The sequence below is a fragment of the Durio zibethinus genome, chromosome 16 (assembly GCF_047325235.1).
Source record: "Durio zibethinus cultivar Kanyao isolate XHJ-2024 chromosome 16, ASM4732523v1, whole genome shotgun sequence".
NCBI classification, from domain to species: domain Eukaryota; kingdom Viridiplantae; phylum Streptophyta; class Magnoliopsida; order Malvales; family Malvaceae; genus Durio; species Durio zibethinus.
In genome coordinates, this window is record NC_143177.1 from 1,307,034 (window position 1) to 1,322,345 (window position 15,312).

Sequence of the window (15,312 nt, forward strand, 5' to 3'; positions counted from 1 at the left end):
TTCAGCATGACAAACATTTTTTTTTAATTCAAAGATAGGTGTTTTCAGATTTTGTCTTTATTTAATTTTTTTGCTTAAGATAATTTTATGAACACATTTTTTCTAATTTTGATTTTATGATTCAAAATTTTATTTTTGAAATGCTTTTCATAATGATTAAATTCTCATTGACAACGAAAAAAATTCATCTCTTTATCACTTGAATTAACCATTGTAGGTCGATAAAGCATTCGTGGATAAATTTATTTTTTCAAAACCTTGTTGGTGAATTGAATATTTGTTTTTGGATTAAGTAGTTAATGCAGTGAAAAGTTTAGTAGGAAAAAAGATGAGAGCAACTGGGTTAAATGGGAAGCTTTGTCCATCTGAAAGAAGGCATATATGGTGATTAGTAAAAGCTAGACGTAGGGTGGGCAAAATCACCCGAACCCGTCGGGTTTCGACCCGACCCGACCCCTTAGGGTCGGTTTTTTTTTTTTTGAAAATCGGGTATCGGGTCGGGTAGGGTCGGGTAGAGTCAAAAAAATTTCGGGGTCGGGTCGGGGTCGGGTTTTAAGCAAACCCGACCCTACCCGACCCGATATATATAAAAAATTTATTTTTTTAATTATTTTTTAAATTTTACATTTAATTATATATATTTTTATATATATTTAATTTTATATTTATATTTAAAATAATATTTTATTAATTTCGGGTCGGGTCGGGTCGGATTTGATTTTATACACTGTCGGGTCGGGTCGGGTTCGGGTATTAAAAATAAAAAAATTTTCGGATCGGGTACGGGTACGGGTATTGTATATTTAAAATCGGGTCGGGTTCGGGGCGAGCAAAAACCCGCCCCGACCCGACCCGTTGCCATCCCTGGCTAGACGTGCCAAAAATATCATCAATATTATTATAGAGTAAAATAATAATTATGCAGAACCACAAGTTTGCAGAAATTAAAAAAAGAAAATACAAAAGGAATCAGGCGTGGCAACTATGTAATGAGAATATCCTTGAATTAGGGGAGGCCCTAAAATCAAAAGCAATCCCATATCATTTTTATTCTCCATGAACCAAAAAAAAAAAAGAAAATTCCATGAAGTTGAGCATTATATCCTTTTTTTTTTTTCATTCCTTAATGCACTCTTCTTAACCATATCCCTAATTAATTTGAACTGAAAATGTTCTTTTTAAACTATAATACTCTAATATCATATTGGAATATTTTAAGGATTTATTATTATATATAAATTGATATTTAATTTTAAATTTATAAAGTATTTTTTATGAGATAAAATTATAAGACCTTTAAATTAAACGGATAATACTTCGTAAGTTGAGTACGAATTTTTATAAATGGTATCAGAGTGATTATCAGTCAAATAAAAGTTAAGTGCTATACTGTAGAGCCACTTCTAGAATCCTGTGGGTGCTAAGCATTATATGGTGAAAGCCACGTCTAGAATTCTCACATATGATGTGATCTTGTAATTTGTGTACATTTTATGTTGGACTTGCCCAACGTTTGGTGTAATTTGATTGATCTGTGTTTTATGTTAAGTTTGAGGAGACATCAAATTTTAATAGAGAGAATTTGTAACACCTCAATCTCACATCAAGATATTTTGAAAATTTGTTATGATATATAAATTGAGATTTAATCTCAAACTTATAAGACATTTTTTGTGAAATAAAATCATAAAATCTTCACGTTAAAATAAAAGATATCTCACAAATTGAGTGCAGATCTCCACTTAAACACAATAATTTTATCACTTTTTTAATAATCATCATTTTCTTATCAAATCTTTCACAACTTTTTTCTGTTAATGCCTCAGTTTGTCATAACATTCTTTTTTTTGGTCTCATACTCTCAATAAAGATTTACATATCACCCATTAAAAAATTTGCTTACAACAAAATTTTAATTTTAATTTTATAAATAAAGTATTTTTATCGACTCAATCAACTTTTATAAGTTGTCTTAACATAATTTGAATTGTGATTATAAAAGTATATTTCCATGTTTTTCTTCAATCCTGGAAATTGCAAGTCATAGTTAGTTTTGAACTGCAGATAATATATATAGTTTCCTGTATGAATTTTAGGTTGCAAGAATAGAAAATTGAACATGTTGTAGTGGTTTTTTTGTAGCTTTAATGAAGATGAACCTAGACTAGCAAATAAACAAGAATTAAAATAATGGAAAATGGAGGTAATTAGTGCTTTGGATATATAGCTTTTAGAAGTAGTTTCCTAATTGACTTAAACTACCTTCCTCATGACATTTTTAGTCTCCTTGGCTTTTAATTTAAGACTTTACACCAAAGACTACAATAATAATTCAACATGATAAGCTCCAAGGAAGCTTCCCTCTACAAGTATAAAGGAGAGATACATGAATAAGCAAAGGTGGAATACAAGAAAAAAGTACCATCATTATCTCAAAAGCAGCTGGTTAGAATTAGAAATGGTGGAGCATGAATTCACTAGGGATGATACTTCGTTTGGTCTCTAAATTATTGAAATTTTTTTAATGAAGTACCAAAACAAAAAAAAAAAAAAAATTGAATTAGGTATCTAAATTTCATTTCTATATATTAAGTTGTCCCAATCCTAAATATTGTTAAAATAATATTATTGTAATATTTAAATACTAACTTGGATGATATGTGACTATCATATAATTTGAGACGTGATTGTCATGTATTATTTTTAAAAATAAAATTTTTAAAAAAGAATTTTTTTAATTTTTAAAAAATAACACATAACAATTATATCATTGTTGCATGACAATCACGTGTCATTCACGTCAATATTTAAGTATTACATCAATGTTATTCTAATGATATTAAAAGTTGAAATAATTTAGTATATGAAAATGAAATTTAAAAACTTATTACAAATATTTTTAATTTAGATACCACATTAAATAAATTAAAATAATTAAAATATCAAATAAAATATTATCCCATTTCACTAGCTTGTTTCAAATTGAATATTATATATAATATGGTTAAAGGTATTTTTAAATTTTGCTTTGATTAATTTTTTTAACAACTTTAAGAGTGCACTTTTTTCATCAATCTCTTACATTCAAAATTTTATTTTTGAAATGCGTTTTTCACGATAATAAAATCCTAATTGATAAAAAAAAAAACACATTTGTTTTTATCAACTAGATGATCCTAATTAATTTTAATTTAATATGGAAAATTGCTTTTATCTATTGATGAAAATTACAAAGGAGTACATGAAAACAAAATGAAGAAATGCAAGGGTGGAGAGGCAATAATAATGATGAAAAATATTTAGTTAAAATTGAAATATGCAGTTTTAAAGGGTGGGAATGATTCAGAATGTATGCGTCATGAATCATCTTATATGGGTGGGCTGGCAGGGCAGCCTCCATTATGACCACAATCCGACATCTTGAGCTGCACGCGCACTCACCAAACTCACACACTATCTATCTCAAGCACACAAAAAGTTCCTCTCCCTCTAACCCTCGACTCAACTCTTCTCTAAATTTTCTCTCTTTTTTTTTTTTTTTTTGGGTCTGTCTCTCTCAACAAAAATGGTCAAACACTTCCAACAATGATACCTATTTATTATTTAAATCAAATCTTGCTTTAAAAGTCCCAACCAAACTCTCAACAAAATCCAACCTTTTACATCAAAAGATGCAACCAAAATCTTCCTTGTTAGGATTTAATTTTACTTTTTAAAAAACTTGGGTAATTTTGGATTACATTTGATGATTTTTGTTTTTGTTTTATGTATATTTTTATTAAATATAAAAAATATTATATTATAATTTATATTGATATTTTAAATATAAAATAAATATATTTAAATTTTTATTAAATTTTGAATGCATTATTTTTTTATATTATTTTATTAAAATTTAAAATTATTGTATCTGAATTTGAAGGGACAAAGAAAGGAAGAAATAAAAAAAAAAAAAAAAAAAAACCAGGCCTAATCCTAATCCTAATCTTTTGTCCCACTTTGCCACCTTTTTAACCTCTCCTACCGCCAAACCCAAATCATGCAACCTAAGCTAAGCCCCATGTGTGGCCCCACTTATCAGTTGAATGTGACCCCCGACAACGACCGTGGCCTGGCCCCATTGCAACAAGACATCATCTAATGTGCGCCCTAACATCTTGGCAAACAAGGGTCCAGCCATGAATTTGTTCTTGGACAGATAATCCCACAGGGGCCTTGGTTGGTCGACACCTGCACTTCGCTGGGCATGGAACAAGTTGCCTTTAGCCGCCACACATGCTTGCACGCGCACCATTTGCCACACATGCGGCAACCCAAAACTTAATGGGTAGGTTTCCTTTTTTTTTTTTTTTTTTTAATTTATTTGGTAGCACTAATAAATGAGCCCTGCTGAGTGCTACTGTATCATGCGCACAAAATATTGTTAAAATTGTACATACGGCCCACCAACGCTTGTGTTTTGTATGTGCTTCTGTTCCTTTTGATATGTTACTGTTACGCTAAGCACTTAAAAAAATAAGTAGTGCATATTAATTTTATATTGGATAAAAAATAAAATTATTAAATATATAAATATTGGTATTATATACTTTTAATAAATAAGTTTTATAAAAAAATTATAATAATTACATGATAAATGATATTGAAGTCAACTTTTTATTTATTTAATTTCACGTCAAATATTTTAATTTATAAAATAAATAAAATAAATCAATCTAATCATTTAATAAAAATATCAAGATAAAATATGATGATTGATTCTTTAATAAGATATCAAAATAAGATACAATAACAAAAAATTTTATCACACTAAACGCTTCAAAAAAAATAAAATTAAATGAAAAAAAATGTCACACTAATCATATGAAAGAGTAAATAAAATATATTAATATCGTATCGAATAAAAAAATAAATTATTAGATACATAAATATAAGTATACACTAGAATAAATTGATTTTACGATGAGATGATAATGATTACATGACATTAGTGTCCACATGCTCTGATGAGAGCTTTGATTTGGGGTTCATTTTCATTGGGATATATATCACTTTCAACTTGTCGTCAAGCAGCTCTTTTTGGGAGCTTTAATGGTGTGCGTTCTGAATTAGGATCTCTCCCTTTCACCTCCATTGACTTTCCCGATTCACACAAAGTCACCAAACTTGGGATGTTTTGGTTTGCATGACATTACATTAGAACTACATTTCACTAGTCAAAAACCAAATCTTCCAAGCATATGTAACAGTTTTATGGTATGATGATATTCATTTTTGTTGGGTTTGAGTGCTTTCCTGGTCAAATATTGGAAGAGATTGGAAATGAAGCATGAGTATTTAGGGGTGAGAAAAAAAATTGAAAAAATTAAAAATTAATTAAAAATTATAATATTTAATTTAATTTAAATTAATATTTTTTTTATTTTGGTTCAAATCAAATTCAGATATTAAATATATATATTAATTTGGATTAAGACGTGAAAAATAAAAAAAATTGAATTGAATCGAATCGAATTATATATTTTATTAATTTTTTATAAAATAAAAATAATTATTTTATATAGAAATCTATTTAATAAATTAAAATCTTATTAAAATAATTATAAATAATAAAAATTTAAAACTTAAAAATTAATAAACCAAACTAAATCAATAAAATCTAATTCAAATCAAATATTTAATGTTAATAATATTATATAATATAAAAAATTTAAATCAAATCCGATTCGGATTAACCATTAACATTCATGTTTTAGTAATTTTTTTTAAATTTTGGTGGGTAACGTTTGGGTGAATTACACTAGTGAAAGAGATGTGGATAAATGGTGACAACAGGAGATATTGAAGTGAACGAACAACTGTCTTAATATTCGAGTTGGATATGGCTCCCACAAGAAATCATACCTCGTAGGTGCTAAGATTTTTGAGGCAAACGAGAAATGTTAGGGTAGCCTTTTAAGTTGCCATTGCCATAACATAGTAACCTTGTAAAAGCCAGCCCCACAAACTCATAGAAAACAAAATCCCTCTCTTTCTCAGTCGCCCATGAAAATGAGTGAAAATACATGCCTCGAGCCCCATGCAGGGCAAAGGCAAAATCTATTATTCAACCAACGAGGATGAAAAATAACAGCAAACCGAACATGTTGCATCATTCCTCGTGCTTGATATTGTGTAAGAATCCCTTCTCCTCCCTCTGTCCTTTCCTTCCCTTGATAAAAAAGAAAAGGAATATGCAGAATCTTTCTGATAAAAAATGAATTTGCTCCAAGCAAGAATCATTTTACTGTGTCACACTTCTCTCTATCTCTGACTTACCCCAATTGCCACCACTTTACACAACTACTATTACTGGCTTATTCCTTTCCTTTCCCGTACAGTTTTAAGTATGCTGTACTGTACATGAGTGTTCTGTCCCACCCAATCATCTCCGTCTGTCTTTGGAATAAGATGTGCGTTATATACGATAGTTTAAAAATAATAATTGAAGATAATATATTTGAGATGATTTTAATAAAATAAAAAATTATCGATTAAATTGGAATCTAAAACTTTTACGTCGAGATGAATGATTTTACATTTGACGATGGAACCCCAGACCCCCATCTCCTATGTTACATACTACTAAGATTTTTCTTGGCTACATAGTGTCCCTAGGGATGGACTTCTCATTTATGCTTGCTAAATTTCATGTTTCTTTGTTGTTTTAGTTGTGCTGCTAACTCTTCATTTTTGAAATATCCCACACAACCAACATGAATACGAAATTTTGATTCTTTAGGCAAGAAAAAAGAGAATGAAAGTCAATATGAAGAACTTTAGAATGCTACATATTCAATCCTTTAAGACATTAACTCAAATGTTGCAATGTCAATGACATAACCATGAGTCATTCCTTATGCCCTGGGAGCCAAAATTGGACCAACCCAGAGTAGCACAAAAAACAAGTGGACCCATAGAAAAGTGAGTAGAAAAATGCATGTTTTCGTTCTGCAATGGGAGAGAATTTCAAGAGATTTCATAAAATTTAGAGAGACCCCAAACACTTGTTTTTGATGCCATTGATAATGCCAATTGGGACCAAGGTGTCAGGCATGGATATGTAAACATGGAGGCCATCATGTTCCCTCTGCTCCAACTCTCTGCCCTCTTTCAAAAGCTGGTTCCTTAATATTAACTTATTAAACCCAACTTTTCTACGTATCCCTAATTCATAACCCACCCTCGTTTTTAACATTTTTTTTTCTCTGGACAAATCTCTTTGAAAAGCTCCCTACATTTTCCTCACTTTCCACAATAAGAGAGCTTTTTTGGAAGAGCAAAGCGATATGTGATATGGTGATTAGGCTTTTGGGATAGTGGACCAACAGGTAGAGAGCACTGCCGACATCTTGGAACCCTAATTAATACTTGGTTCTAATAAGTGCTTAGAACAGCACTTATGATTAGCTGCTTTTTTTTTTTTCTTTCAAATCCTTATCTAGGATATGTTGTCAAAGCATATCTCACTTGAAACTTTGTTACTTAATTCTCTTTTTTTTAGTGAAAACACAGTAAAATTTTTTTTTCATCATATTATAATTACGTTTTTTTTATTATATTTTTAAAATTTTAATCATAAAATAACATTACGGTGCAATATGAGTATCTCTCATCATCCTGCCAAAGGGAGCTTGAAGCCTATGTGTGTAATTCGTTCAATTGGTCATTAATGGCTGAATCCAACATTTTTTATTCTCAAGACCAATGAATTAAAGGGTTGAATCAACCTTTAGTTGATATTTAATTCTCTTTTTCTTTGACTCTTTAGAAAAACCCTTCTTTCCTTCTTAATTTAGGAATATTTGAACAACTCAAAACACATTTTATGTCTATGTAAGGTTTACTGAATTACAAAACGTAATTGAAATTGGTTTGTTTATTGGTGTAAATTGATAATTTGACATAGAATATTGGAATTGTTTAAGTACTAAGGGTTTTCTTGCATCCCAAACAGGCCCTTAAGAAGCCCACCAGGTGGTTTCATTAGGCAGACAAAGAATCTATTACTCTAGAAGTAGGGAAATGAGACGAAGAAAAGAAGTGTATCCTGCTAAAAATGTAACATAATGATTATAATGTTGATATTGTTATGAGTAAGATTATATGCTTAACGTGACATGCATGATACAAAAGGCATCAAGCTTAAGAATTAATCCCTTTAATTAAATAATTCAATCCCAGTGTAGAGAATCATGTTCCACCAGTTTCCCCCTTTACATCTTTAATTATATGATGATCCCATTTTCCTCTTTTAAAACTTAACATTTAGTTTTTGATTTAATGTTTGGCACATAATTTTCGTGTTTCAAAAACTCGGATTTGATTCTCATTATTCATTGTTATTTCTTTAAATTGTTATAACAATTTGGGGATTGATCGACGAAAATTTTAAAATAAAAAAAAATTATTATCAATTTTTTTTATTAGATGTGATTCCTCGCATTAAAAATTTATTTTTTTAATAAAATTTTAAAATTAATTAAAAATTATTAAAACATAACTTTTGATTTATGAAAAAAAAATTCATGAATACGATTACATATTAAAAAAAATTAACACTTCAAAGCAACTGTCTTAAGTTTCATTTGGATGGATGGTGAGATTGAAAATAATAATAAAATTTATTATAACTATAATTTAAAAAAAAATTAATGAAAAATTTATGCTGATTTAATTTCATTAGAGTTAATTTTTAAATTCAATTAAAAGGATAATAAACTTAATCACATCACACTAAAATACGATAAAATCTAAACGATTATTTAAAAAAAAATGTCTATAAATAATAATTTAAAAGAAAATAATTGTCAATCTGACTTCAATTTTCTACTTTGATTCTTCCCAATTCTGAAGTGACTCGTTGACAGAAAAGCTCAAAAAAATTGGATTGGAGGGGTTGGGTTAAATTATGTCAATTGAGACCAAAATCCTTTTTCTTTTGGACAATGGAATGGTGTACTGTTCTTTGCCTGGTTTTCTTCTTATCTTTTTCTTTGATCAGTTGACAAAATTTGACATATTTGAGATTAGTCAAGGAACTTGTCATTAGTTTTAGAAAATATGTAACATAACCCGCATGGGATAAGCCATAAGCTCTGCATTTTTTAGACATAAAAAAATCAGTTTTTGACATTTGATTTTGAGTTGAAATTTGTACAGAAAAATGCATGCGCATGTTGAGACTCCATCACCTTATCAGGCTGTTAAGGTCAATTATCAATCATTGCCTGCTATTTCCAGACTTGTTCCAAATCAACTTTCCTTCTCTGTCTGTATTTTTGTTCAGTTGATAAGACTGGTGGCTTGAGTACTCAAAATTTGATACCCCAGATGGAGAGTTTGGTTGGGAGTTGTCTTTGTGAGAGCATTCTGATAATGCAAAATTTCAGACATCGCATTCAAATATTATCATTGTTTGGTTATCCGAAAGTTTTGGCGTAAACTTGAAATAGAATTTATTTTTCATGAAGAATTCAAATCTCCAAGCTTGAGCATTCCTTGATTTTAAATCTTTCTAAAGATTTTAAGTCACTCCTTGATTAATACATCATGTTTAATCAATTAACAATTGTTTTTTTGGTCAGCGTTTTTAAAATATTTCAAACATTACTTGGACTCAGACCTTGACGTCGACGATGTAGGAAAGCTTTGGGATGTGAATATGAAAGACAAGTTATTAGCAGAACCATAATAATGTTATGCAAATTTTAGCCTATATTTCAACAAAGAATATTTTGTATTTAAATTCATTTAATATTTATATTATATAAATATTTTTAAATATTCGTTTAAACTTAATATCATCATTCAAATTTAAATTCATTTAAATAAATATTATTCATTTAAATATCTAAATCCATTAAAATATTTATTATTTAAATTTTTTTGTCAAAATATAAGGAAAACAAAATTTTAATTTACAATTTAAATTCACTATTAATTAATAATAAATAAAAATTATTTTTTTAATTTCCTAAACTTTTTATAAACGTAAAATTTTATATGTTTTACATAAATAAACGAATAATAAATTTCGATATAAATATTTATTATTATTCATTAAAACTTAAAACGAATTCGAATATTAAATATTCGAAAAATATTATTTGTATCTATCACAGATAATAAATCTCTTTTTCAAATTTATTAATTACCTGTAACAAATAAAATAATAATAAATATCCATTTATTTACGATCCATGGTCATCCCTGTGCAAAATGGTTAACTTCAGTTTTGGGATGTATTTTCTACGAGGCTAATTCCATGACCCACAAGATTGCTGGTTCGAAAATGTGAGCTGAATCAGAACAGGCGTTTCTTTGGTGGAATTCGGTGCATGTGGGCATCACAAGGAGATATAACCTCTTGTCGATGTTAATACAAGTCTAAAATAAATGCCAATTAAATTTCAATGAGAGCAAAATTAAAACTACTTTTAAACTAGTACTAGTAATTACATAATACAAAAAAAAAAAAAAAAGTGGTAAGATTTCAGTAGAGGCAGCTGACCCCATTGTGAAAAATCCGTCTGCGTTTATGAGAGGTATTGTATGCCATCCATTACACTTTTGCAGTAACAGCAGATGGGCACTTTCCTAATGTATTCCACAAGATATAGTCCCCAGAAGTGACCTGTTTAAACCACAATTGTCATCAACAAAAATGTACATTTCCTTGAACGCAGAAGGAAGAGGATCAGGGACATATACAATCGACTGTCATTTCAAAAGGAAAATAAAGCTAAATCTATCAAAATTTAAATGGGTTTTGAGACCGTTCTACCTGCGTCGATAACTCCACAGGTGCTTTTACAGCAGGATAGATGCTTACCTACATAGGAAAGCTAGCAACTTGAGTATAACATAAACAATCTCCATTTATGTTCTTGTTAGTTGTTACATTATGCAGAGTGTCAACTGAAGTTAAACATGGGAAGCAAGTTGGAGAAATGTAGACTTACTGATTTGGGATCAATAGACATTCCAGATAATGATGCCCCAACAACCTTGAAAGATACCTGTAACCATAAGTGAGGACCAGGTCACAAATCCATGTTTGATGTTACATTTCCTTTTGGGGACTTTTTTTTTTTACTTTAGTTAGGAGTTGGAATCAGTTTTTTTGCAACTCCTTGAATGGTGTCATCGCAGCCCTTAATCAAAAGGGAACCAATATTAGAAGAAGGGACCAGGACAGAAAGCCAGCAGAAGATGGACCCTTAAGAGCCAGCTCTATAAGGCTAGGGGCATTCTCTCGAATTGAGTCATAGCCATACTCTAGGTAAGAAAAAGTTCATTGCCGTTTAATAATATTTTCCTTTCCATATATAGCTAACACGCATAGACCAGACAAGGCCAATCGCTCTTTTTTTTTAGGGTAAGAAAAGAAGTCCGCAGATGATAAATCAGCATAAAATACAGTAACTTGAAGGAATTCCCGAAACTCAAAAAAACAACCAAAGGCTAAAAAAGTCAAGACAAAAAAACATACTTTAGCATAGTTGTATGCATGCCAGCTAAATGGCTCCTCTAGATCAACTGGAGTAAGATCCTTACTCATTTTCTCCATTAAGAGCTCCTCTATGTTTACCATATTATTAGTATTCTCTGTCTCATTGTCACTATCTTCATCTGTCGCACTTTCAAAAACTGACCTAACGGAATTTAATCTTTGTGTCTGCCAAGGGGCAAACCTAACTGTTCCAGGGAATGTTGCCTCAATACTCTTCCTAGAAAGCCCTCGTCCACTTGTGATAATTTTCCATTCAACAGAGTGCTCTGCAAATGAAACTGTTCCAATTGATGGGGTCCCATCAAAAGATAAAACCCTTCTTCTTGGAAAAGGCATAGTCACATTACAGAACTCCATCGTCAAAGGAGACTGATAACCTTCCATTAGGTGCAATTTGAACAAAAATGCACCTTCATCCTCAGAGACCATAGACAATTGATAGAATCCCTTTACAGGAGGTCCAAGACTGCATGTTGCTAGATAGCGCATCAACACAAAATTACCCAAAGGTGGTGAGAACATCAAAGCCTGCTTATCTACATTTTGTTCCGGAACCTGAGCACAGGGATGGAATGATAAAGCCTCAATTTTAGCTGTGCTCAACCCTGTCAAGGGGAATGACACATCAGGCAGTCCTTCCAGTTCTGCTCGGCAGTTTATCTGCCCAGAGACTGATAAACTATCTGGAATCTCATCTCGATCATACATGGCAGCATGAAGAGTTTCATGAATGGTGAATAGCAATCTCTGCTTTCCTTTGTATAGATAGGGCTTCCATGCCGGTTGCTTGAGGTCTTGTGGAGGCATATCTAACGCAGAAAAGCCATTTACCTTGATAGAGAAAATGTTGGAATAGCTGAGGTCCAAGGGAGTTCCTGTATAAAAGATAAATACTCGTCATTAAATAGTGTTAGGCAAACTAATGATAATCCACAATAAAAAAAATATGAAAGGACATCTGTGATGAGAAATACCATAACAAAAAAAATACCAACCAAAAGGCATTGCGCTACTTATGAAACTTCTAAGTGCATCTTTATCCAAAAGCCTAGAACCAATTTTTGGAACATCAGATGCAAGAGCTCCTATCACAGCAGTGCCAGATGGTGTAGAAGATGCAACAGGTGCAGCTACTGGCTTTGCCCTTGAAGAGATTCCTGATATCCCAATACTTCCAGTGAGTGAGTCTAACAACCCACCCACTGATGGTGATGCACTTACAACCACCTCAGGCTCTACTACATCCCCAGTAACTATGTCACCGATGGCATGAGCCACCATGAATGCCCTGCAGCATAGGAAAAGAAAGAACTAAAACAATAGGCCACCTCCCTTTTACATAGTAACATAAAGGATGCAAAATTGTGTAATGAACTGAAAGATAATGAACCTTTTGAAAAAACTGAATTAATATATATATATAGACAAGTTGTATTCAGTTAACGTGTGAAACAGTTGTATGACAAACTCAATGCACAAAACAAGCTGAGCACCAGCTTTACTGACAATTACAACATAACAAATCACGGTAGTAAATTCTCATAGCTTTCTGTTCCATGTAAGGCATGTCACGGAAGGTACTCATAACATCGAGGACAAAATAATTTCACATTCATTCATAGCTATTTCTAAATTAAAGATACAGAGAGTTATACAAAACAATAACTTATAGAAAATGACTATGAAAAGCCAGCTTAAAATAGAGGAAGCTGAACAAACAGAATAGAAAAGAACTTCACAGAGGAAAAGGAAGAAAAAGAAAGAGTTATACATTTTTTTTTTTTTAAATGTGGAAACAATCTGCTGGCACTACCTTAAATGAATAATGCAGCATGTAATTTACCATACCCTGTGATGGATGGAAGATCAAGGAGTACAGAAGATAAATATTCATCTGCCATGACAGCATTTCCACAATCAGATCTCTTACACAACCTTGTGTAAGCCTTTACATATCTGGGCTCAAGTAAAGGCAGTATAAGGATGCAATACGGACCCTTTATGTGCAACGCTAAAGGCCACAATAGATTATTCTCTCCTTCCTCCTCTTTGTTTATGTAAAGGCCTACAATATGACGCGTAATCGGATCATCAACCCATGAATCTGATCCTTCTCTTGACTGTATTACCCGTATACCAAATCCCCGGACAGACCCCTCCCTGTAAAACACAGCAAACAAGTAAAAATTAACAAAACACATATATCAGAATCAAAGTTAAAAATTGAAAAGCAATTAACACCATTAAAGCAGGATTATATCAAACAGCTATGTTTGTGTGTTACATTTATAATATTCTTTGTTTTTTAACCCAAATGCATTGTTTTAGTTTTTGCTTTCGGAGGCAAAAGCTAAGTTGCTAAAATAACAAACAAATGGAGCATTAATAATAAGGCGCTTTCGTTGGATTAAGCAACTACTTAATTTCACAGCATAATTACCTAGGCCATAATAATAACATGCGATTCAAGCTTAAAAAAAGTAATAAAAGCGAATGTTCATGTCAGTAATGAAAATATTTTTAAAGAGCTGCTGGAAGATTATCTAACCTTCTCCTTCTCTCAGAGAAAGCGGCGGCTAACTCCGAATCCGAGGGAAGCGAAGAAAATACAGTGTACTTGACAGGATCGTCATCGGAGCTATGGTTTTCAGTTTGGCAAGCAGCTCGCCACCGCTTCTCCACCACCGGAAACCTCCTGAATGTTTAAACAAATTAAATCAAAATTTTCCATTTTTTAAAATTATTTGGAGCTTAAGCATGCCTCTTAAGTAATATCGAGCTCTATTTCCAAATCTTTTTAAAAAAAGTAAGAAAAAAAAGAGAACAAATCCCTAAAATATTCATGTAAATGAGAGATTTTGAAATGGAAAGCGAGTTCCGCTGATGGATAAAACCTGGAGAAAACGACGGCGTCGAGATTGTTGAGGATCCACAGAGCTCTGATACAGCAATCGTTAGGCATGGATTGGATTTCACTTTTCGTTTTTGCTTGAAGAGAAAGAGAGAGAAAGATTGACAATGGGAAAAAACGAAGGTGCCGAGCAAAGTAGGAAGACGGGTTCTTTTTTGGAATCTGGTGACTGTCTAAGCTTTGCTCATTATTCAAAACGCCTGGATTTGCATTTGTAAGGACAATCATAAATCGATTTTAATTGAATTAATTGTTCGAAACGAATTATTTTGATTAATTAATCAGTTGTTGAATTAGTTTTAATTAATTAATAAAAATAATTTTAAAAAATTTTTAATTTTTAATTAATTTAGTTTGATAAGTAGATTAATAAAAATATAACAAAATTTAAATATAAACAAAAAATATAAAAAATATTTTATTTTTTTTAGAGTTTTTAATATAATATTTTAATATTTAATTTAATTTATTTAAAATATAAAAGTTAAAAAATTAATTTAATTTAAATATATTTATTACTTAATTAATTAAAAAAATAATCGAATCGATTGAATTTAATTTAATCAATTAATTTTTAAAATTAATAAATTTAATTTGATTAATAAAAATAAAATAAAATAATTTAATTAATTTAATTTTGAATAATTTAATTAAACCAATAAAATAAACACATGGCATATTTTTTTCTTATTAAAATCCGATATTTTGGGGCCAAATTAAAATCCCAAACAGAAAAGGAAATTAAAGAAGTAAAGATTGCATAGAATTATTAAATTTAATTTGATTGATTGTTTTGTTATTTATTTTTTTATTTTTTAGTTTTTATTATTTTTTGCAATAAAAATAT

General features: G+C 30.6%; 1 protein-coding gene across 3 annotated transcripts; it reads right to left on the reverse strand.

Annotated features, from left to right (window-relative positions):
• Positions 1–10,336: 10,336 nt before the first annotated feature.
• LOC111292359 (AP-5 complex subunit mu-like) lies at positions 10,337–14,709 on the reverse strand. 3 transcript variants are annotated; one of them, XR_016328535.1, is made up of 9 exons: positions 14,449–14,709; positions 14,103–14,249; positions 13,403–13,714; positions 12,529–12,842; positions 11,534–12,429; positions 11,004–11,060; positions 10,826–10,873; positions 10,553–10,675; positions 10,337–10,428 (listed from the first exon to the last, which is right to left on the reverse strand). XR_016328535.1 is itself a non-coding variant. In XM_089745128.1 (8 exons), exons 1-8 carry the CDS (start codon positions 14,691–14,693, stop codon positions 10,604–10,606), a joined length of 2,091 nt encoding a protein of 696 aa, XP_089601254.1. In that variant the 5' UTR covers positions 14,694–14,709; the 3' UTR covers positions 10,430–10,603. The 3 variants fall into 3 exon arrangements, 2 of the variants coding, with proteins under 2 accessions (XP_089601254.1, XP_022740434.2); XM_089745128.1 differs by lacking the exon at positions 10,337–10,428 and having other exon boundaries at positions 10,430–10,675; XM_022884699.2 differs by lacking the exon at positions 10,337–10,428 and having other exon boundaries at positions 10,430–10,675; positions 12,550–12,842; positions 14,449–14,708.
• Positions 14,710–15,312: the final 603 nt, after the last annotated feature.

Coding starts and splice junctions, on each gene's coding strand:
- LOC111292359 (XM_089745128.1), bottom strand. CDS start 14,693: ATGATTGTCCTTACAAATGCAAATCCAGGCGTTTTGAATAATGAGCAA. Junction 14,250..14,448: donor GACGCCGTCGTTTTCTCCAG/GTTTTATCCATC, acceptor TTAAACATTCAG/GAGGTTTCCGGTGGTGGAGA. Junction 11,061..11,533: donor ATGCATACAACTATGCTAAA/GTATGTTTTTTT, acceptor TTATGGTTACAG/GTATCTTTCAAGGTTGTTGG.